Below are 26,706 nucleotides of genomic sequence, written 5' to 3'. Positions count from 1 at the left end.
CCTACATTATTATTATCCCATGCTTATCGTTTGCATCTAACAAAAATACTATTGTTACTAAAAAAGAACAAAAATAGAGTTTGTAAGATGGATTCTTTCATGTTACCAAAATAATTTAATTCAATGCTTTAGTGCGCAGCTGTTTGGAATATTCCAGTGTCATGTGGAATCCTCTTTATAATGCCTAGTCACAACATGTATGAGTATCTCACACGGACAGTATCACAATCGCTGACTGTATATATATGTATATATATCGTTAGTGTGCTTAAATAATTAAAGAAAGCCCTCAGGGTTGGATTGTACTTTAATTTACATACAATTAAATTCGCATTTGTATATTTGCAATAAAATACGAGTGAATATTGGCAGAAGGCTTGAGTATCAACAAAGAAATTCACTCCGAACTGATGTGTTAATTATTAAAATATCTCGGGGCAAAAGTTACATTATATCAGGGCAAAAAGTGGATAATGTGGTTTGCTAAAAATATTAAGAATTATATACATATTTATTATACGCATAATATTCCATTCATTCAATTATAAATATTTATTTATCTACTTACTTAGTCTCTATTATCAGATAAAGTATCTGCACCACACTATAATTTATTTTCAACAAAGTTGCGCCTAAGTAATGAGAAAACTTAAAGGTATCTCTTGAGATTCGCGTTGTTTTGTTTTATCTTTGTTCTAAGTTGAAATATGTTATAGGTAATATTCACTTTACACAAAATACACCATATATGTCACACAATTGAGTATATCATTATAACTTAACTTGAAAAATATAGAAAAATATCTTTACTTTTTAAATTTCAAAATTGCGATATTTATCATATATTTCTTTCCATAACCAATAAGCCTCAGGACTAGGCATCGAATCCATTCTTAATTTACTATTAATGTATAAGAAATTTAAATTATCTTTTGTATTTGGATGCCATTTGATTGGCAAGTTGCTCTCATCGGGTGTGGGATTTCTGAAAAAAAATTATATTCATACATCAAAAAATTCGTATGAATTAATATTGATTTATTCTATAACTATTTAGTTATGCTTACCCGTATTTGGCGAAGTTTGTCCAAAAACTCGTCATGTAGTCTATAATTATTTTATCTCTGCTATTGAGTGTAAACGGGCACAGGTTCCCGTTGAATATGTAAAATAAATCATCGCCATGACTCGCCCCATTTTCGTTCCAATAAGTACTATGAAATTTCAAAACATTTCTGCTACCAGAATAATCGAAAACGTAGGTATAGACTTTAGATTTACCATTTTTAACAAATTGTTGCGCTTCGAAAATTGCTGGCATCTCAAAATATAAGTGTGAATACAAATTTGTTATATTCACAAATTTTTCCAATGATATTTCGTCTTTACCAAAGTAAAATTCATGTATTTTATTTGCTATTTCTCTAGCTTCATTTTCTGTTGGAAAATTAAGATCAGAACCCAACAAATAACGTACATTCCTCTCCCGTATTGACTTTTCATTTTCTTCAGCTATTACTATTAAGCCTTCGTTACTTGTTATTCCGTATACTACATCAACATTCTTAGGCTTTTGAGAAATAATGTTGTAAGGTAAATCGGTTAAGATCGGTTCTATTCCTGGGATTTTAGATTCAACACATGGCAAAAGAAGAATTTGTGTTTTAAAAAATAAATCTAGTGGCTTTTTTGCATTAATCGATGTTATTTCTTTGTAACTCATTTTAGAAAATATTTCGTATAATTCTTTCGGATCTTCAGTGTTGTATCCAAAAGATTTAACAATATGACTAGCAACAAGTTCCGGTTTTCTGTTTATCGCCCAATTAGATAACGACGACCCGCTCTGAACTATAGCTCTTTTAAATAATCCAGTGGAAGCTTCGCTAGCTAATAGCAGCGAAACTGATGTAGCTCCGGCACTTTCACCAAACACCGTTACTTTATCAGGATCGCCTCCAAATGCCGCAATATTTTTCTGAATCCATTTCAATGCCGCTATTTGATCTTTTAATCCAGCATTGCCTGGTGCTTCTTTTATTCTTAGGCAGAGGAAACCAAGAGGTCCGAGTCTATAATTAAATGTCACTACGATGACGTCTTTTCTCACAAGGTAACCTGGGCCATAGATAAGCTTACCTCCATTTCCTAAAATAAATGAACCTCCATGAATATAAGCCATAACGGCATGTGGTTTTGATTTTGGTATCGCGGGTACGTACACGTTTATTTTCAAACAATCTTCCGAGCCTATAACTCCGAAGAAAGTGTTTTGCGGACATCCATATATTTCATCGACTGCTCTGTAAACTCCTTCCCATGACGGCGGTGGTCCAGGTGCCTAAAAGTTTTATGATTCTGTTTTATCAGTTGCGGTATCTCTATTTATCGGTTATCATCTGTTTTGACCTCTTATATCTAAACAAGCAATATTTTGGTTTATAGTAGTAGTTAAACATAGTCTAAGTAGCAACAAGTAATTAAAATTAATTTTACTATTTATATTAACGTATTTAAGTATGTTTATAATATTTTTAAAGAAAACATAAACTGATTAAGTTTTAAAATAAAGTTCGCTTATTATAGATATTGTCAAAACCTAAGTTAATCTAAATAAATATGTAACGGTACATATTAGTACAATAAAAATGTTTCAGAATAATGCAACTAGTAGTGATTGTCTTATTTAAGGGCTACAATAATTCAAATTTAGTTTTATACTTTTGTCTTTAAATAAAAAATAAATCCAATAATTTGTATTTGGTATGCTTCAATTACTTTTTAATAATATCGGTCATTTTTTTTTTATTTGGATCAATTTGAATTCGCTTGAATTTTGGCCTGACTTAGGTATATAACGTAAGTCACTTTACTGATACAAAGGCCAAAATATTACTTAACCATAACTATCATAGATGATATTTTTTGGATATTTGCTTTAATTTTGTATTTCGAATATGATCATATATTTTTTTATTATTATTTTTTTTTAATTGATAAAAAAACCCTAAACAATAATATGCAGAACTAATCCCCGAACGACTTTGCGGGTAAAAGTTTATACATACTTGAAACCTCGTGCTGCTATTTGACGTCGCATAAGGAATACCAACGTATTCGAAAGTAGTTCCATCTGCACTTATTTTACCACTCAGAATCCCTTGCACTATTATCACTTCTGGTGCCGGCTGGTCAACAAAGTTCATTATCACTAACGTAAACAGTACTATCTTCTTGCCATATTTATTTATTTTCCACATTTTGTTTATGCTTTACCGATATGCAAGCACTGCGGTGGCCAACTAAACGACTGACCAGCGTAACATAATAATATTACATTGTACTTATCGCTTCTCGGTGTATCTTTTTAATAAAGTCACAATTGAAAATTAATGGTCTCGAGTATAAAAACATTACTTCATAAAAAAAAACAATTTGTTAAGAAATTGATTTAAACAAATATAATATGTATAAATTTTTCAAAGAATTGAGTATTCGGTAATAAAAATAGAGTAACAGACCAAAATCATTTTATATAAATTGACGGATATATTTCTGCCTGTGTATATCGAACGGATTTTCTTACTATTTCATAGGTATATTAGGCTTACCTTGGAAATCGGATGAAAGTGAAAGAGGTAATTTAAACAATCAGAGGTGCGTAGTAAAATTTACTTTTACGCGGACGTAGTCGTCCGTCGGGACCAGATAGACTTATAATATGTGTTATATATATAATAGTAATATATACTTATAAAAGCCAGTGTAAAGTTTGTTGGGTTTTGCTAATTATATAATACATTTTAATAAGTTAGACAAAAAAAAAATTTTTAGAAACTTAGATCAAAGATAAATGTATGTCTGCGCAAATAATAAAAAGACATTGATTTGAATTTTTTTTTAGAGGCAAAGTGCGTAGTTGGCCGGTAGATGGCGTCGTCGTATGCTAGCGCAGAGTCGGGAGACACAGTTCTCTGTCGACAAGCGTTGGGTGCACTCGCATTCCTCCGACGGAACGTTTGCCTCGGTTACTCTAAACACATATTATCTAGTTAAAGACTCGTGATTAAATTATTGTGAATATTACTGTGATTATTCTGATTTATTATTGTGCTAATTGTGAACCAAATTAAATTATAGACGATTATTGTGTGTGTGTTAGTACCTACCCTCATTAGTCGATAATATTACCATGTCTGATACGAAAGATAATTACAGTCGTGACGATTCTTTCCGATACGTATTTACCTCATTAATACGACTACTCAAAATCTGTAAGACTTTCACTGAACAATTTTAACTCATAACATACAGCAGAATCTAATCCCATTGAAGCTACAATATAATTTATTTGCCAGGTACTTTAGCAAACGATAATAAGCTTAAGCATATATTTAATTAACTCCCTAAAGTCCTAAGGAAATTAAGAGATAAATATATTTTTCAAAATTCCGTTTCTGTCGAGGCGTCTATTCTCAACGGATATTAGACAAGAGCATAGGAGGAATTTTAGAGCACAAATTTGTATGAAAACACAGATGCAATCTCAAATTTCAAAAGCAATCCGACATGACTAGGAGAGATCAGGTGCAAGATCAACGGCGTTAAGTGACTCACTAAACACGGATGTGTTACACTGCCTATTTCCTAACGCCCGGCGAGCTACTGATAAACTTTTAACATTTTATTGACCCAACTCAGAAATGAGCTCGGGACCGCAGGGTCTTAAGCCTTATGAACTACAATACTAGTATTAGTGATTCCACTGGAATAAATGATATTAGAGCCGAGATAGCATAGTGGTTAGAACGCGTACATCTTAACCGATGATTTCGGGTTCCTACCCAGGCAGACATCACTGAATTTTCATGTGCTTAACTTGTGTTTATAATTCATCTTGTGCTCGGCGGTGAAGGAAAACATCGTGAGGAAACCTGCATGTGTCTAATTTAAACGAAATTCTGCCACATGTGTATTCCACCAACCCGCATTGGAGCAGCGTGGTGGAATATGCTCCAAACCTTCTCCTCAAAGGGAGAGGAGGCCTTTAGCCCAGCAATGGGAAATTTACAGTCTGCATGCTAATTTAAATATTATTAAAAATAATTAACTCGTTACGCAAGAGGCATTAATTAGTAACTTATTGTTTAATGGAATCGCTAGGCGGTTTTACATCTGCTAATGAAAAAAGAAACATTTTATTTTGTGTTTAATTAACAATGAATTTAAAAGAGATATCAAATGTAATTGTAAATTCGTGTTCTATTTAACCATTAGGCTAATATAAAATTCTACCCCCGCCTCGTCGGAGAACTAAACAAGCCATTTTATCATCGCGTCGCATGTCCGAAATTTACTTGAATAAATTACACGAAAGGCGAAAACTGTTGAATTTTAACCCGATGCCGCGCGTGACCGCCCCAAACCCGACCCACGCTGAATTTTAAATATTTTATTCATTATATATACATTTGCCTGCTCAAAAACTCCTTTCTAAGAAATTATGAAATAAATATCTTTGTTGCTATTAGGCAGTTCTTATTTCGTGTCAGTAAAGTAAGTAATTGAGAGCCTGTAAATTACTCTCTATCGGACTAAGACCTGGACTTCTCCTCATCTTGAATTTACTTTGATGTATCATCAAATTAAACAATATTAAATACCTATGTTTCTTTAATCTCCGATCTTCTTTTCGAACAAGATAGTATGTTTTCATAACAAGTGCTAGATTTCGCTATGAATTAATACGTAAGTATATTTCTTCCACATTGATTTAGGAACTATAAACAAATATTGTAAATTCGAAAAATACCAAAATGTATCAAAACATTGTTCTATAAAAAAATAATTACAGGTTCCATCCTAGTTGATTATAATATAAATTATCATCTCATTAGTAATCACAACCCGTAAGGAAGTCCGTGGGGTCAGTCAAGCGATGAGATGAGGACCCTTCATTGATTCGCTGGTCATTTGCATAGCAGACGGAGATGCAAAGTCAGCTATCACTGGCGACTCAAAAACTAATCTTCAAAGTACTAAGTATAAGAGCGTCAAAGATGAATATAAAAAGCATTTGAGTGGTATTTTCAGTGAGGATGACAGTAAATAACGATAAATTTATTGTAAAGGGTGTTTGTTTATTTACGAGAATAAATTATGGTAATGATAACAACAGGGATGAAACTGGATTCAAATGAAAAATTGAAATTACAAAGCTAATATATGGGATGCGCAACGGTACAGACCGGAGTATAAATTGATCTGTGCTGAAAATAGTAATGATGATGATAATTTCGATAGTAAAAATGCAGTTAATAATTAAAACTTAACAATATCTATACAAATAAAATTAAGAAAATTAACAGTAGACAACGACAGGATTACCCAAAAACGGATAGGAAAGGCGTCAACTGATTTGAATGTCTAAACATTTACAAAATCAGAGGCTATAAATAACTTCTAAATTCGTACGAAACAGACAGATTACAGTTTATTGACATTTATAGTTCCGATTAAAAAGACTTACTTACAGAGAATTGAATGAATTATTATAAATACAATTAACCATTTAAAACCTTAGACGTGTCAGGCTGAATTTGAATTTTCGTTATCAAGGACGCGTTTAATCCTTGGGGATAATATCTCTGTCGATAGAATTAATTAACGTGTACTAAAACATTAATCTTTTATCATTTACCTCGTATTAAATAATTATGCTCAATTACTCTACGGATTTTCTTGTCCATTTTAACGTGCTCAGTACAGTGAGCAACGCTGCTCACTATACGTCAATCATAATCTTAACATTCAATATTAAATTTTATACCAGGGTGATAAAACTCAAAGTAGCGAAGACGGTTTTACTGAATCTTACAATTAATTACTTTCCTTAGTGTAATATTAATGTAAGATCTTCAACAATTTATATGATTTTGCAAGACCGTCTTTTCCGCAAAGAATCTTAGTTTATGTTGGAAATTTATTTTCTCTCCATCTCGAAATGCTAATACACCATTAAGCGATGCAGAATTTTCACAGAAAATTATAAATTGCATTTTTAATTACATCATTAATTAAGTAAATTTCCTTACGGAATTGATAGTTTTATATTTACATACTATATTTTTGTTTTTCGTCTTAAAAGTATTTGCATCAGAAAACCATTCTATAAATATCTAGGTCTTTTACTCCTTCAGTACAAATCTATCATTCGTCAAATTAAACGTGGTTATTTGTATATGTTTAAATACTGGGAAAAACTTCTTAGACGGTTAAGAAGCTGTTAACTTGGCGCTAATCCCATCATACTACTGCTTAATATTTTGATTTTGTTTATTCGTTGTTTTAGTAAATCCACTGCTTCTTGTAATTTCGTATTTACTTAGCTAAAATATTTTTATCATACTGTCGAAAGAAGCGAATCATCATTCTTTGTACTCTCTTCCTGTTCTCTACCCTGTCATTCTACAAAGCTTTATCAAAACATTTATAAGAAATAAATGGTTGAAATATTTAAGTCAATGTCAAATCCTTATAACTATTGTGATCAATGTTGCGTGCCACTTTCTTGGTGACTTTTGAGTTCAAAGAGTCACTGGTTGTTCTTACCTAAAAGCCCAACTGAAGAACAAAATATTATTTTTTTAAGAATTACCTATGAACTGTTCTATGTACATTTTCTGTCAAATTATTCCATGCACCTATGAAGCAATTATCTGTTTAACTTACCGAAATATTTCTGAGGTAAGTTCACTTTTGTTACGTGTAATGAATTGCTCTTTTTTATCGAGGAAAGACAATGCATGCGACTGGGTCACTTGGTAAGTGGTCCCTAATGGCTGTAGGCATCGGCATGTCCAATGAGCTCGTTGCATATATAAATTATGTATCTCTCGCCCCTTTTAAGCTTCCATTATTATTTTCACCAGATCACTTCCATTTGTATCAGCCAAATTCTTTCAAATTAATTAATCTTAAGTGATTCTCAAATGTCACGATTTGCATATTCTAGTAATAATAATAATTTATTTGAAAAAGTGTCATCATCTTATCAGCCGATCAATCAATTGATTTTCATTTACGAAGAGTAATGAAAGCCCTGGCCTGTCTAATGTAGAATAGTATATCAAAATTAAATAGGTTGTTCGGTCATTGAACTTAACGAAAGTATTCACAATGTTGGCTCGGAAGCCAGGCTGCATATGGCAAAACTCATAGTTGGGTTATTCCGACAATATACAATAGAGTGAAGGACACCACCCGTCCACTTCAGCACGTATGCACTTTGGTCGTTTTTAAAAAACACCCAAAACTCGTTTCATTTCGACATTTCGACTTCAGCCGAGTGTTAATATTGGCGCAATTTGTACGTTTAATGAGAAACAGTTTCGAGCTTAATGTAAGTCGCACGAATGAGTTTTCTGGGTGATTATTGGTTTGGGTTACTTAGACGAAAACATAAATTATACAATGAGACTATTATAAATCATTCTTAGAAATAAGTTGGACATCATAATGATAATATAATTTGCGTATTTATCATGTGCCTGTATATTTGTAGGCTAGTAGCTTAAGTGAGTGGGATTAAATATTCGAATTTGTGTGATAACCTTTCAATCTTGGTAATATAGAAAATGCCTGCACTAGTTTACGATACCAATATTGCAAAGCACCACTTTATTTTTATAATAAGTTTCATCATAAAATAAGTTATTTGATCTAATACCTTGGGTCAGAAGTTATTCCGCCTCATGCAGTTTAGCTTAGATTTTTTTTTTCTTTTTACCAACCATGAGGTGGTGAAATCGGGTAGGCATAGGGTAAACCAGTGATATGACCGGTAAGAGATACTGACATACACCACATACATCCGGAAGATGTTTTCCATCAGTGACCAGTCAAAGAGTTGCCGTGGAATGTAAGTTAATATTTCTGGTATTAGCACACAATTATATGATTGTTCCTCGTCTAGTACGAGATTATTTACAAACACAGCAAAAGTAAATGGTACTTCTTCAGGTTTAAATCCACAATCTTTGAGTAAGACTCGAGAATATATTTGTTACCATATAATTATACCTTAAGGTCACCATCAATGATAGAAAAATATATTGGTTTAAACGATACATATACTCCCGCTAAGCTACAAGTATTTAATGTGCAGCTTATATACGAATATATATTTAATAAATCAACGTGTAAAAACTCATCTTATCTTACCGTTAATCTAATGTTAGCGACACGTCATTTTATCTCAGACGTTGATTGATAATTCTCTAAGTCTTTTCATTCATTTGTAACTTTGAGCTGTTTCGTGACCCCGTTTTGAGGCTCAATATGACAGCCCAGTGAAATTCATTTCATGCCTTTATATCAAAGTAAATTATTATTTTAATTTAGCCTTTATTACCTTAAGGAAATAAAATAGATATTGTAACAATGGAACTTGAATAGATTTCTTTCAGCAGAACTTAGAGGGATTCAAAATGCAGACAAAAATATTGTAATTATAAGAAAGATAAAAAAAATATGAAATATTCAATTAATAGTTTTTTTTTTATAATGCAATCAGTGATACTGACTAGTTGTACGTAAGTACGTCATAGATTTCTGGAATTAACTTGAAATTAAAAGAATCTCCTCCAAGCCAAAAGTATTTTATTTTATTTTAAAACGATGTACGAGTATGTGTTTGTAAATCTTTGTACAAGCCTGTCTGAAGGTAGCATCACCCATTCAGCACAAAATCTACCACTAAACTGCAATACTTGGTATAGTTCTGTTAACAAAGAAAATAAAATCTTGGTTTCCAAAGTTGGTGACGCATTGGTGATTGGTCCGCAAACAGCGCCAGTGTCTATGGGCTGTGGTGAACACTTACCATCAAGTGGCCTATTTGCATGCCTGCCTACAAACTAAAAACTTATATATGTAAGTTTGACATTCATTCAATAAATTAACGCATTCAAGTACATATTTTCCTAAAGATTATTTTAAGGTCAAACAATGTAAATAAGCTACTGTTTCCCTCTCGAGCAAAACTCACATCCACATTTATTTTATCCAATGTTTATACTTTAGGTGAAAGAATATAAATGGAGCTGCTACTGAAAGTGATCGCCAGCTAAGATGAGTGCTAAATAATCGAGTTAAGTGTACGGTTAAACCGGGGAATATAAATCTAACGAGATATTACAAAATGGGGTTTCATTTGACGATATAACTTTGAGGAATAACGTCATTTGATATTGTTAATAATAACATTTTACTATAAAGATCCAACTCATTTAAATATGTTTTTTTTTTATTACAGTATATTACAGTAATATTGTTATAAATAATGCAATGAGATGAGTTTAAGACGAAGAAAAGTCGGAAATAAATGAATAAAACATTTATTTTTATCCCTCGGACTTTTTATATTTCACATGTGATTTTAATAAGGATTTTAAGTTTATTTTGAAATGTATATTTTACCAAGATGAGCGAAAATCTTCTTAAAATTGTAATAGGATTTTGTAAATGTTTGTAATAGGACTTTGTAAATGTATTCAAATCATTCCAATCAAAGTCTAGAACAATATGGCAGAAGGGGATTATTACGACCCGCTTAACATATAAGCTTAGACTTTGCGTGCATAATTGGCACCGTCTATCTAATAGTCTAAGAAGGAACAGTAACCGGAATAGCCTCGCGCTGCCAAATGCACTGATGATTTGGTGTTGGGATCGATATAAACCTTACTCCTAGGATAAACTCCAAACGAATAACCAATATTTTTCATCACTCATAAGAGACAAGTCAAAATAATTTGCTAAAATCTTAGTCTACACAAAATAATGAAATGTGATAACATGGTTACCAGTTAAATAAACATAATCAAGCAACTTCTTACTATCATCATTTGAACGGTCATTTTACAAGATAAATCCATTGTAAAACTACTACCGGTTCACAATGCAGATAAGAATGACAGTTACGAAACGATAGTTGTACATTTTATCATATAAAGTTAAAATACATATTGGTGATCAACTGTACAGGGTGACATTAAAAGAGTAATTCGATAAGAATTTAGTACACAGCACGATATTCGACATAATGACTGACCTTTGATAATACGACAATTAAGTTTCGTTAATAAGCTGAAGTAAACATTAATTAAACTCTCGATATGTTTTTTTATTATTAAGACGTATATAAAATACGAGCAATAAAATATTATATTTAAATGAAAAGAGAAATCACTATTTTTAAAAATAACTCATAACGTCATAATGATAAGTGTCATTTTTGTATCTTTGGACGTCTATCTGCCTGTTGGTTTGTATATCACTGACGCTAGAAGAACATAAACTATTTCTTTCGATGTCTACGCGCCGCCGACCAAGTTCCGAATTAATTTTCAATATTTTTAATCTGTAATTACGCTAAGCTTTCAAATCAAACAACACGGCTATAACAAGCTGCAACAACGCAGATATGTAATCTAACACCAGAAGATTAACATTGCTTAACCATTAAGTACCAGGCTAAATAAATAACCCACTGCTGGTCTATTTTTCCTCTAAATTCTTTACCAAAATTTCATCAACGACATGCAGGCTTCCTCACAATATTTTCCTATCGAGCATGAGATGAAAGTATGAACTCAAATTAAGCACGTGTTTGAAAATTCACGTGTGAACTCGCAATCATCCGTTAAATCTCAGCCATATAATTATCAGTATACCTGTATAAAACTACAAATGATTTAATGAGAGACATTATTTTAATTTAATTTTTAATTATATTTGATACATACACATGTATATGTAGGTATGTGTATCTTATTATTAATTAAATTTTAAAGTTATTGTAATTTCAATAGATATATACATATGTTACTAGTCGTCGCGAGCGCCTTATGAGTTGGTCGTATGTTTTAAGGATAAAAAATTAGCCCAAGGAAGGGTCCTTGGAGTTCAAATTTGCTTCATTCCAAATTTCATCGCTTCAGTAGTTTGGTCGCGAAAAAGCAACAGACAGATAGATAGACCGAGTTACTTAATATTACTACAGATATTTATATATACTACGTACATATATGTATGTTTTTTGGTGTAAAATAAAAAAATAGTTTAATTTGATTTCATTTGACTTGATAAATTATACAGATATCAATTGAAAATACTGGAATGTACAATAATGGTAACTCGTAATAAAATACAAACTACATTTCAATATTTAATCGTTAACCTTATCATATTCCATTAAGTGATCTCAACAAAAGGAAAATTGGTAACTCTTGAGTTGACAACACCGTTAATGACAAAAGTTTGCTTAATTACCGCAAGTTGACAACAAGAAATATTGCTATATTTTGTAGTTTTTGGTGGTTTTCGCAAGCAATTGCAAACACAGATGTTATTTATTCAAACGAGATAGATCCAATAATAAAATTACTCGTTAACTCAACTAGGATAACTAACGGCGTCGTTTTATAAAATACTAGTTAAAATTTACACAAGTGATTGCATAATCCCTATTTAAAATAATATATTTGATATTGTACTATACAATAGCCAGCAATATAAGTGTTGGTATCCCATTATATACAGATATCCCAGAGCTTCGATTTTTATATTTAACAATCTGAGAGTATTCATACAATAGTAATTAGTAAGAATATGATAGATATGTAATTTCATAAATATACCAAGATCAATCATTTTAAAAATCCTTTATACTAGGTATTTGTTTATTTTCTTATCCAACTTACGTTAACATGTATCTATGTATATATCAGTTCTTAGATTGTGCACCTTTGATACAACTATTGGAAAGAGACAGCTTTGCTTCGCATTCGTTTCGACCTTTCTAGAGAATGGTAATTTTGTAAAACTAGAATTAAACATGTAATCAGTGCAAAACAAATTGTTAACACATTTTAACATGTGTCAGAACAACCAATGAGCGTCCATTGTAGCCAAATTAGTTAGTAACTTGATTTTGATTGGCTTATGGCAACTGGAGGTCAGTTTGGTCTTCATAAATATTTTACTTGTTCAGTTTTTAATTATTTTAGAAAGCTTTGGAGTGATTTGGGTACCTTAGTTTAAAATTGAAGACAGACTGAGCCCTTATCTTTAATGTTGTCAAATTATGATACTATGATTATTATTTGATATACATATATATAAGTCATGGGACTTAGATAATATTTTTTGTAATAATATTCGCACTATAACGAAAATTTTGCATATTGGATCAGTTTTAAAATGCCATTTTACACAAGGTTTCGTAGTTCGTATAAATTATGATAAAGACATTGCTCATACACTTTTAACCTTACTTTTTATTCAGTTTAGTAACATTTTGAGCGCTTTATATTTACATAAATTAATATTAAAACAGTGTGCGGTTACGCGATAATTTGGTTTTATTTTACAAATAAATTTTGGCAAAATAATAAAATTCTCGTTCTAAATATTTGAATGTTTCTTTCTAATTATTTTTTACTTGCTTTATTGTTTATCTGTTTCTTTTGTTTGACGTTTCAGTAATTATATTTTTTGATAGGTGTATGTGCGTGTATATGTGGGAGTGTGCGTGTTTTGTATATAAGTGTAAAAATTTTATAAAACAAAATAAAAAATAAATAAATAACACAACTGAAAATATGTATAATAAAATAGCTCATAAATGTATGAAATTATAATAAAATTATATTCAGGACTAATTAGACACGAGTAAGAAACGATGAAAGCAAAAGCGTAATGAGTAAAGCGTGTATATTGGAAATTGTAAATATATTTATAAAGATATAAATATATACATAAAAATTCTATGGATAATTTCAATGGGGGATGTTCCAAGGATAAGTTCAATTTATTCCTGGCTAATGAATTTCACCTTCGGATGTCTCGACAAAATTCCAAATATCACCCGCACCAATTAGATTTTCTGCCTCGTACAACCACTCTGTGAAACCAGCTTTAGCCGGTGGTTTTTCCGAACCGATACGACTTGGAAACCTTCACGAAAAGTGCGTACTCATTCCTTAAAGGCTGGCAATGCACCTGCAAGCCCCCTGGTGTCGCAGATGTCCATGGGCGGTGGTAATCACTTTCCATCAAGTGAGCCTCCTGCTAGTTTGCCACCAATGTGATAGGTGATAAATTTAAATTTAAGGTTCATGGAGGCAAATATCCAGTTCGTCGGTGTTTAATTGCATACGGCAAAAAGAAATCGCAATAAAATAATAATAATCTAATAATTATTATTATTACTATTTTTTTTTTTTTTAAAAATATATATTGTAAAATAAGACAAGGTGTGAAGTTTTATATTTCGAGCGACTTTACAGTTAGTTCACACAATGTTTGAGTCATACTTTCTGATTAAAATCCCGGAAAAAGTACTTACTGAGTTTCTTACCGGTTCTTCTTGGTATAATCTACTTTTTGACGGTGGTAGCTTTTTCAAACATTGAAATAAAAAAAATGCTGGTACATTACATTCAAACGTGTAACATGACGATTCAAAAGTTCTTCTGCCTGCTTGAACAAAGAATATTTTGATTGATTGATTTTGATTTGATTGAAGTAGCAGTTTAGCGAGCAACTTCATCACATAGTCTTGATGTGACCCTGTGCGTAAGCATCATAAAATTCACTGTCACACCGCGTTCTAAAAACATACACAATTTAAAAGAAATAAATAATCCTCTAAATAACATGTATAAATGTTTAAAAAAACCTATTTGTATTCGAATCTATGAAAAACTAAATATATGACGCTAACAGAAAATTATTATTGAGGAGAAGGTTTGGAGCATATTCCATGCTGCCCCAATGCGGGTTGGTAGAATACACATATCACAGAATTTCGTTGAAATTAGACACGATGTTTTCCTTCACCACCGAGCATGAGATAAATTATAAACACAAATTAAGCACATGAAAATTCGGTGGTGCTTGCCTGGGCTTGAACCCGCAATCATCGGTTAAAATGCACGCATTCCAACCACTGGGCCATCGCGGCTCGAAGGGAAAAAAAAATTTTTGAAAAAATAATCGTATCAGGACATAGGCATAAAATATCTATGATCCATTCGACCGAATTTATCTGTATATAGGTAGGTGTTTGTGTTGAAAAAAATAATAATTCATATGATCATATCGTTTCAAAATCCATGATTCAACCTTATTTAACTCTCACACAGGCGGTGTCAACGTTGACAAAGGCTAAACGGGTTCCCGTTAGACCGCCATTGTTCCTAGACAATGGGCGTCTTGCAAGTTCTGTTAGTAAATTTTCGAGGATACGCAAACATATTCATATCTATCATTTCCATTAGTGTTGCGAATTCACCCAGCGTTTACATATGTTAAGCAGGTATATATGAAACAAACAGCCACTTCGGTCTTGAATATGAAAATGCCAGTATTATAATGGTCTGAAAACCCTTTTATTGCTGGAGATACCGAGTCCAGTGGGCTTATTTTGCATAGATAACAATCATTATTATTATAGTTTGCATTGAATTTTGCTGCTTAATTGATTTGGTCAGTTTGTTTTTCAATAATACAAGTAATAGCCTCAGACTGATATAAACGCCATGGATTTTTTAATTATATTGGTGATCTTATGGCTAAGTGCAAGCCATACCCAAGTATGGCTTGCACTTAGCCATAAGATACCGTATTTTACCAAGTATAAATACTTAATATTGTTGTGTTCCGGTTGGAAAGTGAGCCAGTATACAGTTACGAGGTATATAGCATCTTAGGGCCATGATGATTGGCGCATTGGCGATATAAGGAATAGATAAAACTAAAAGCATCAATATTTATCGACAGAGGTGACCACTTACCATCAGGTAGCCCATTTGCCCGTTTGGCTACCAATATTATAAGAAAAAAAAGTTGTCTACTGGTTTATACAAAATTATTATCGAATGAAGTTATAAATACTTAGATATTTATATTTATAATAGACCAACTATAATTTTCAATATTAAAGTTACAGTCACGTTAGTCTCAGGAGACTTCTAACTTATATTCAATAATCCTAAGATATATTTAGACTCTAGAGATAAATAACTAAAAGTCCGGAGTTATCTCTTCCGATGTATTAAATGCTTCAATTTAATTAAAACAGAAAGTCAGACGAGCATCAGCAAAACTCTTGGTATTATTAGAAAAACACTTCTTACATCGTAGTTTCAATTCATATTGGCCTTTTTATATGATTGTGTATATATTCATGAAAATGAATCATACACAATCCTTAGGATATAATATATAAAATGGAGCTACCGAGCTTGTAAAATTAGCAGACTGAAGTAGGAGTGGGAGCAGAGCGGTCATGTATGTCGTAAGACCGCATAGTGGATCCTCAAGCCGGATGGACCAATGACCTGAAGAAGTTGAAGAGATTGACAGGCCTAGGCTCATACAATTCTTAGATGATAATATGAAAAATATAAAATCTAAATAAAATTGACTTTGTTAAATCTGAGACTGTAATATGGTCTTGTCGGTTTTACCCCTAAAGCGCTTTTTATGAAACCGAAGAGGTGCCGCACACCCTGTAGAGCCGAAGGCCACCAGTTTCGAAAAATTGATCATGCTTAAGTGTTATCAGACGCCATTTTGAGGAATGTCATTTTCGATTGCTTTCCGGATGCTATTTAAGAAATGTATATAGATTTCCGAACAAAAGTGAAAAGAATCCTATCCATTTTAGGAATTATATACATTTCTTACGAATACAATAACGGATTACATAATTCTCCATTAACATAATACATATAACATAAGTATTGGTCGCATTACGAACTTAGTTGCATCGTAGTTTGGTAATAAAATTGAACTGTGGTTATATTTTTAAATTCAACGCAGACCTCGTACATGCCCGATATTTTAGAAAGAATCGACCTTCGCATCTCAATTTGAAGCAGGAATCCTGAATTATTCCCGGCTGCACCTACGAGGTATCTATCGGAATAAATTTGGAGTTTCCAAGCACTTAGTCGTGATACTTGGATAGTCTATTCAGTTTTTAAATTTTAATGTTTTTTTGGCGAAGATGATGACAAATACGCTTCTCTTAGGTTTCCTGGAAAATACACCCATAATTAAATTTATTCCACGAAGGTATTATATGAGCTAGGTATATGAACTTCAAGATATTTTTCTTCTTTTTTCTGTAAGTAACGCAAATTGCTGTCGATTTTGATTCATTCATTTTATTCAAATGCCTGCGTGGCTATTGTCTTATTATACCAATAAGAGAAGCCAACACTACTTACCGTAGTTAAACGACATTAAAATTTTCCTATTAATGAACCCAAATTAATTATCGTTTGATTAAATCATTTCTATCATTGAACAGGGTATACTGTTCAAGTTAGCTTGATCTTTTTGACATACGGGCTAGTGATGAAAAAATATAATAACAGTCGATGGAACGATGGAATGCGTAATTCAAATTAGAATTCAATTTTCTTTTTAACAAAAATTTTTAAACATGTTATACCAGCTAAAGAGACCTCAACCAAAAGGACCCCCGTTCGTAATAATAACTTAACAATGATCTTTAATAAGGATTTTTGTAATCGATAATTGTAGCAGTTACTGCCTATTATTCGCGTCCCTACCGTCCGACCGATGTTACATTGTACAAGCGTCTATAATTTTCAGTGTTCCTATTTAAATTTTACTTTGAAGCAATAACATATAATGAAAAAAGTCTTAAAATTTTTCGTATAACGCTTGAATCTTTAAGAACTTTTGTGTTATATGTATTTTTTTAAATATTTTTACAATTTTTAAAATCATTTAATTAAGAAAATAATATGTTCGTCATTTGCAAAGTTATGTCGATCAGAAAAAAATACATGTCAAAAAGATCTAGCTATCTTGTACAGGGTACAAGAACGATAGGACATAACGTGTTTTGAAAAATATATTTTACATACATCGATACTTACAACTATTTGGCTTAGGCAATAGTATGTTATCTTTTTGTATTTCAAACGCTTATTTTCCTATACAAATAAAAACTAACAACACTAAAATTACCTAACACTTGAAAAATAAACTGACATAAATGCAGACTTAAAATTTCCACGGGGACCTCTCAAGGAAACCTCCCTTATTCAAGATATATTTGGTGCAAGTTACGAGCGATTGTCTATACAAAAACTCAATGGAATCAAAGTAAACAGATGAATTTGTTTAAGAATTTGAGGAAAATTATTTAAATTATTGTTTTTATATAACTTTTAAATGTTACAATTTTTAGTACTTTTCAAAGGCTTATTAGTGTACCTGTTTACGCCAAAGTATTATCGGGGGATCAAATTGTGAAGGAGACAGGGGAATAGTGAATGTGCTGCCCACTGTTCACAATTATAATTTTATTGTATAGAGTAATGTTTTTTTTTTTTTTGCATCTTGTTTGAAGTATTGCTGTTTGCCTTACTGGCCTTTACAGCGTCACCGAACGTTGGGGCGAGTGTTAAAACTCTGCATTAAGGTGAACCCTTTCGGGCTCGAGAGTGACGTTCGTCCTAAGGGTGTCTCGTATGAGATCGCACCTCGGCTCAGAACGTATTCGGTGGGGTGTGAACACTTGAATTTAAATACTGTAAGAATCTTCTGACATCACGGCTTAGTAGTAGTAGTTTAACGGTTGTTATTCCACACTATAAACACTCAGCAGCGAATATATGTACAGCGCGATTCATGAAACTTATATTTTCAATCATCGCCATCTATCGGTACCGGCTTGTAACATACGCAGTTACACAAAACCATATTTGAATATAATTTATCATACTTAGTAATGACAGTTTAACGATGGAACTAGGAGCTAAATATAAATTTAAAATGGCCACTCGTGCTGAAACCCATTTATTTTATTGTGACGAATAAAATTCTCTGTAATAACTGGGTCCGACGATACAGCTAGAAGTAAGACGGCGAAACTCTCCAATTTTGACGTATTACCATGAACATTTCTGACGCAAGATAAATAAAGCGTTTCGGCTTCGTCTTTATTACAGTTAGAAGTACTGCAAATCTTTTAGGCGTATTCTTTGTACCATACCCTTAACACGAGTGCTCTGTACTTACGGCTCCCCATCGAGTCACGGCAAAAACATTCGCGACTAGAGCCCTTAAGGTGTGGTAATTAAAAGATATTTTCGCGTGGCGTGTCATAAGGCATTAAAGTTTCCTATGCACCGTTGCGTTGAGACGTTCGTGCGCCGAACGTTCCTACCTTTGAAAGTTTTTCGCTAAATTAAACTGGAAAGAGGAATTAATAAAAATTTACATTTTATTTCGAACCGGTACTCGAACTATGCTTTCGAATTCAACTAGTTCAAGTGCCATCATAAAAGGTAATTAGTTTAAAAGTAAAGACAAAGACTATAAAACTAATATCTTATCGAGGGAAACAAAACCATCAATAATATATTTTAAAATACAGAGTATTGCAGCCAATATTGTCTGTCATAGAATATTTCTTGTGATATAATTCGTATAAGTCGGTATTGTAGTTAATAATTTTATAACCTAATGGGTTGACATAATATTATAAATAAATACGAATAACTTTACCAATGGTCAGTAAATATCAGACTTTATTTTGAGTACATTATGTTGAAAGAAATTACTCTAGTTCAAATAAATACAAAATAATTTAACTTAATCATGAAAAATATAAAATATTCTAAAGTAACATTCCTCACTATTTCAAAATATAAATCATGAAATGTATTTTAAAGCAGTAAAGTTTGATAGAGCATTGTTGTGTGTTTTAGTTCTAGCAATCGGTATTTAAGCTGATCGATATAATGAGGATGTTCTATTGTCTTGTCATAGGACTGAATTTCTACGACATATTCATTCCCACATATATATATTACATGGAACCAGACGATTTAATAGGATTTGTGTACAATTTGGTCTAGGTATGGCTTGGCACTTGAATGTGAAATAGTTTCATAGGCTTCCGGCAGGCAAAATTAATCAATTTCAATCAGATGACATTATAAAATTAATTAATTAATATTATCAATAATATTTGTATGTATTTTTAATTTATCTAGCCTCGCTGGTGTACGAAAACTTCGTAAATGTCCATGGGTCGGATACAGTTTTCTATATTTAAATCCAATAACCATGTCTTAGAGTAGCGTTTTGGAGTAAACTCCAATCAGCTACTCGTGAAAGAATAGACATAAAAAAAAAGAATAGGAGAGGAGGCATTAGCTCTAATATCTAAATAATCCAATAGGTAATCAACCCGTAAAAGTTAAAAAAAGCAATACTAACAAAAGAAAATGTGTCACAAATAGTAATTATGAATGTCGACTTAATTATTATCATTTTAAAATCGATTTTAGTTACTTAGAATATTTACAGCATTAAGAAAGTATCTATACTATAAATTCAGTGGAAAGAACGATTTACTTAGAATATTTGTAATTTGATATCACAAAACAAATACAAAAAAAAAAATGGTCAAAAATTTACATGAAAACCTTACTTTTATTATCTACAAGCAAGTGATAATTTAAGAATGAATTATAATAAAATCCATTCATAAACATAACCTATGTCTCAGGCAAGATTTAGATATAAAGTTGAGTGTAGTAAATTTTAAATGAAGGTCATGAGCTCAAATACTGGCTGGACCACCAAGTTTTCAAGTTTTTAATGTATATTAGTCTAGTGACTATAAAAGCCCTGCTGGGTGGATCAAATCCCGGTTCGGGCTGATACAAAGTGTATGAGTCTTTCTATTGAAATTTTCACAACAGCACCTAGGAGTCTGAAAGTTGGAAGTGTATACACTGCCATGCCTCGGAAAGCATGTAAAATTGTTATTCCTGCACCTGAACTCTTTTCGGTTTTGTCAGATTTGACGTCCCACCGAACTTTAAGATAGAGAGAATACAGAGTCCACCTGTGTTCGGGCCCACACTTGTGTGATATATGTCATGCGACCGCTGTAACTGAAATCGGTCAGGTCATCACTCACAAACTAAATTAAAACTTAAATTCAATAATTTAATACCTAAGCTAAAAACTCTTGACAATAAATATCCAATACCTTAAAAACTAGAGCGATAAAAGATATAGATAAATGTTAAGTTTAAAAAATCACCGCCCGTCACGTCTTAAAAGAGTCCCCGGTAACGTTAAGATGTAAGTCTTGTGATTTCCCTGTGGAAATTCGAACGATAGGGTAACTCCGGCATTGAACGGATAGCTGACATATTGAGTACCGTGTCGAGTGAAAATCATTAGTTATGTTTCAGCTTGTAATACTTTAATAGCGAAGATATCGATACCACAACGATAATTGGCTACGTAGACTATAATTATGAATCTTTCTGTATGACTAGGCATAAATTAAATAATACAATTAGCGAAAAATCCTTCTCTTGAAGCCCTTCAGGGAAATTCAAAACCTTGTATCTTCGTTTCGGATAAAGCTAAAATGCTGACTGCTTTGTAGCCTAAAGGATATACTATGACATAATATTTACATAATATTTATGTATATAAACTCTTTATAAAGTATTACCCGTAAAGGCTCTCTAATTTTTTAGACTCCTGCTCTGTGGCGATCGATTGACTACTTATATTGTTGATGATAATAATACCATCTCCATGAAAAAACTTTACTGATGATCTTTTTGAAACGTCGAAGACTACCAAGTATATACGCCATGTTTATTGAATCCAACAAACACTTAGAAAAACTGAGCTTATAAATATTCATGTGCCCTGAATAGAATACATAAGCCGGCATTCAAGTACCATATAATCTCCATGTAAAAAACTACCATTCATGGTTGTTATTTATTTTATTACCACCTTATCTATCCCGTGCGGTTATTGTACGTATCGTCAGAGAATTGTATGGTGTTAAGGTCGTTAAATATTTTTTAATGCTTCCGTCTGAAGGTAATGCTAGTATAAAAATGTTATGATCTGCCAGAATTTGTTTGCTTATATTTTTCAGTTTACGTGATTTTATTCAGTTATGTTCCAAATACACGAGAGACATTAGTTTAAGTTTAAATAATGTAAAGTTAGTCATCAGTTTTAATATATTTAAATCTACAAGTATTTTTTTTTACTAATAAACGTCCTATAGCAAAGGCTTAAAGATTTTTCTATACGCTGCTTCTAATCGGTCTAGCAATTTAATTGTGATAGAATTAAAATTGTCACATTACTAACTAAATTATAAATAGTTGCTTAAACCCGCAATTTTGGGTAAAATTACATGTTCTACGTGCTCGGCCATCTTGGATTTCCATTACACTAATATGATATTTAACCCTTTTTGCCATTTCGTTGACCTTTATTAAATAATATGCAATAAAAATTATGTTTTTTTAATAATTAATATATTTTTAAAGTATTTCTAATTAGTTTACATGTTGACTTGTAGAATGACCTTTAGGTTTGAAATCTGCCTTTTGTTCCAACCACACTATTTAATAAAAATGCTTTTTAAATAAATAAATAACCCCATGAAGTTTAAATCTTAACTAATTTAATACAAGTACTGAGAAGTTACAAGCAGACAGATAATTCGAACTAATCCTGTCTGTTCACCTTTCTACTCGCTGCCGTGGAAGTGAGCTGAATGTAAGGTATATAGATTTAATACCGAGAGAAACCCACAAGGATTCCGAAGTAACATGCAGCAACCGAAACAGAGTTATGACAGGATATCTCCCAGTGAACAGCAATAAAGTGAATTATGCAGACAACTGCAACGATACTTTGCTCCCGGCCCCAGGAACTATACACTGAGGTCACACTATTAAAGAAAACGAGAAAAACTTTAAACAATTCAGTAAAAAACCGTCACGGGAAGCCTGGCAGATGCGAAACGAAGACATTGATGATTATTGAAAGAAATTATAATAAAATAAATCCCTACATAAAAAATTGTGTAAAAGAATAAAACATAGAACTTCATCAATAAATGAATTATATATTTTTTTAATATTATAAAAATATATATCAAAGAAGTTTATTCTGAAAGCACCCCGCACACAAATGGTACTACAGGAAGCGCCAGACAGCAACAGCACCAAAAAACGTCATGCCGTTGCTACCACGTTATACGAAACAGAAGATACGTTTGGCGTGTTTATTTGGTTGAATATAATTTATGTCAATATCATTTGTGGACATTTCGAAGTTGAGACAAACAAATCCTTTAGTAGATAGAATCGTAATCAATGATTTACGAATATGCCATCTGTACTGAGCGAAGCACAAGAGGGGTAGATTAAAATCTACCAGGATTTACTTATATCGGGTATTTTTACTGTCGCAAATAATATCCTTCCAGACATACTCATATTTAAATAATAACCTCGGCATATTCTAAATGTTTGACTTGATTTTAATTTTGATTTTTTTTTAACGAGTTAAGAATAAGATAAGATACGGGAAGCGTAAAGAAATATTTTACTGTGCATGTATGTTGCATTTTTCTCGAGTGTAACCGCTAATCGCTCATTCGTATAACCTCAACTTAATCCCTTTTCCCGCGGGACTCCTAATGCAGACTTACACCGAGGCGCAGTGTACGTTCAATTTAAACTTTAATATGCAACCCACTGTACCGCCAAATTGGAAATAATGATCTAGCCTCTCGATTCGCCACTTTTTTCTTGCTTCCTTTGTACGGCACGAAGTTGATGATAACTCGCCTTAATATTCATGGAAAAATATGTCTTAGCATATTGTAATATTTTCTTTATATTTTTAAATTCTTAAAATATAGGTAAATTATTCACGAATAGTATTGTTTTCTAATAGAAAGTAAAGTCAATGATGTCTCAATAATTAATTACTGGTTTTCACCCGCGGCTTTACACGCTTGCGAGGGGGGGTATAAAGAGTTTAGTCAGGTGTTTGGTTACCTTTGTCCTTTTATGTACCCCTGATAAAGCATATGCAAATGTTGATGATGAAGTTGATTAGTAAAGACGTGCAAGCGTAACAAATTCTTTTTTTTTACGGCATACCAACCATATAACATTGGGAACTAGGATGTTATGTCCCTTGTGCCTAAAGTTACAAAAATACTGAGTACTGTTGTTTGGTGGTAGAATATGTGATGAGTGGGTGGTACCTACCCAGACGGGCTTGCACAAAGCCCTACCACCAAGTAAATTCACTTCCGCATTTATAATATTAAGGATTACTAGTAGAAGTTCGCCACGATTCCAAAAACTTCCGTATCTCCGTTTAGTTTATAATGACACTTTTCATACTGTTTTTAATGTAATAATGCTTTCTTTCACGCATCCGCTCTCGTGCAGTGCTTCATTCGTGGCTTGGCGGAGGTCTCCCCGGCGGTACTTATATACTCTTATCTTATCTCCTCAACCTATCATGTCACTATAAAGTGACGTGAATTTAAATTTACTTGTGATGAAACTGATAATCAAACAATCAAAACATACTTTTTACAAAAAAAAAATGAATCATAATTTAAAATACTGAAAATATATATAAAGCGTTCAGATAGGACAATGTAATACGTATAACAATGTTGATATTTTTTTTTTTAAATTAGCTCTCGGTTGTAGAGTAATGTTCCACTATTGGGAGGCTCTCTCGAATTTATTTATTAGCCTTACTCAAATCCATGCTTAAACATAACAGAATAAATACTTCTAAGATGAATTCAGCTAATTATTGTCAATAAATAATTACTAGTTAATACTTTATGGACAAAATATTAAAAGCTTACATTTATTAAATATGACAAATGAATCATAATAATGAAATACAAGATAACTGTAGCTATAGAAACAATATTTTTGATTACAATAATTATATTATTAATAGTGATTTATCCTATAAGCTTATTATCCCCTTTATCCCCATGATGGGTTAGTACACAAAAAAACAGGAACTGTACAACTTTTTTCGGACCATATATAATGTGTCAGAATAAATACCAACATTACGTAAAATCACACAAGAATATAAAACAGAAAATGAAAATTCTATTTGATGTTTTTTTTTTTTCTTTTCCTCTTTGTCAGGCTTAGGCTCGTTTTTAGACGTACCCAATACCAGATTACGAGATGAAATCTCATAAACGGTACGTGCTGTTACATAATCGCATCACAAAGGACGCAGGCCTTTGTGAGGGAGTGACTAATTAGTTAATTTCATAGGCTTCCGCTCAGGTGCACTTATGAGAATTTTAAAGAGAGGTCACGAAATATACTACACTAGTTCCAGTGTACGGTTTCACTTTTAAAAATCATTCGATGTGTTTATCTCAACTGAGACTACCTAATCGCGTATGACAAATATTACGTGCAAAAGTGTGTGCGCAAGCACATGTTATCAATTCATGTAATAATAGGGATGGCGATTAGGCCACTTAACACTTCCCTACTAAGAACTAGTGACCTTACCATAGATAAACCGCTGACATACCCAGAGTTAGGTTAGATGCACTCAAACCTGCCAACTCTCAAGACTTGGCTATTAATAAGAAGTTCTGCACAGGAAAAACCATTTTTTTTTTTGACCTAGTTTGCGATTTAAGTTCAGGAGCTCTGGACTTACATTAATATAAGCAATCCACTGAAACAACTAGCTAGTTAATAGAAACAAGTAGTCTATAGTATTAAATCTATTTGATTTAAAATATTGCTTTATAAAATTTTGTAGAGATCACAAAAGTCCAAGAACTGAGGATTTCATATTGCATGGGTCCCGTATAATATTGATCTATTACAGCTTTATAAATCTGAATTAAATAGAATTCAGTTAATAGAAAAAAAAAACCTGTTATTTTTTCAAGATCCAAAGGGAGACAAACTTCAATAAGTTTCAATGTAAACTCATATAAATGTTATACAAACAACACTTTTACAAGATTGTCTATACGTGTAACGTGGGCCGATTGTAAATGGCTTTCAAATAGCTCACAGCGAATTCTGTGCTTGGCTACATTGTGCGTGGTTATGGCCAGTATTTGAAAAATACTGAAACATAATTTGTAAATAATCGCTGCTTTAATTTTATTAAAATTTAATGAAAACTTTATAAATAATAAACGATCAATATTATTAATTGACGGAGTATGAATGAGTCGAGCTCATTTAATTCACCACCACAGTATTTTTGTAGTTTTTTATATAAATATATGTTTCTAAGATCCAAAAGATAATGAGAGTGACTTATATGGGACAAGAAACTAACACTATCTTGTGGTTGGGAGAAAAAAAAGTGTAATTTACACGAATGTTAAGTATTAAAAATTAAAAAAATTGTCTTAACTGAGGGTAGCTAGGTCTCAAACGCCCGCGCTATAGGAAAGTATGTTTTCATCAAATGGATAGTTAGTTGCAATTCGCGCCACGGTCTGCTCGTAAAATGTCGGCGCGAGCGACGGCGCAGATGGCGCTTCTGCTCGAATACGCTCACAACATTATGCACTGATGCCCCGCAATAAAATACGCTATAACCTATAATTTTTAAAAATTCACAGCAAATACAATGTCGTTATACAATGCTAATGTTACGTGGAATTTTGTAACACATTTGTTGTTCAATATTTTTATTCATAGCACTCGAAATTTACTAGTGAATCAGTTGTGTGTCTTGTCATTTATGTTTTTCTCTTTGGCACTTCTCTAT

The 26,706-nt window shown here is 32.2% G+C and overlaps 1 protein-coding gene across 1 annotated transcript; it reads right to left on the bottom strand.

Annotated features, from left to right (window-relative positions):
• Positions 1 to 65: 65 nt before the first annotated feature.
• On the bottom strand, positions 66 to 3,283 carry LOC125064243 (esterase FE4-like). Its single transcript, XM_047671192.1, has 3 exons — positions 3,069 to 3,283; positions 1,068 to 2,341; positions 66 to 985 (listed from the first exon to the last, which is right to left on the bottom strand). Exons 1-3 carry the CDS (start codon positions 3,258 to 3,260, stop codon positions 814 to 816), a joined length of 1,638 nt encoding a protein of 545 aa, XP_047527148.1. The 5' UTR covers positions 3,261 to 3,283; the 3' UTR covers positions 66 to 813.
• Between the last annotated feature and the right edge of the window lie 23,423 nt (positions 3,284 to 26,706).

Source organism: Vanessa atalanta, chromosome 5, assembly GCF_905147765.1.
Source record: "Vanessa atalanta chromosome 5, ilVanAtal1.2, whole genome shotgun sequence".
NCBI classification, from domain to species: domain Eukaryota; kingdom Metazoa; phylum Arthropoda; class Insecta; order Lepidoptera; family Nymphalidae; genus Vanessa; species Vanessa atalanta.
This window is presented reverse-complemented; position numbering and strand designations above follow the sequence as displayed.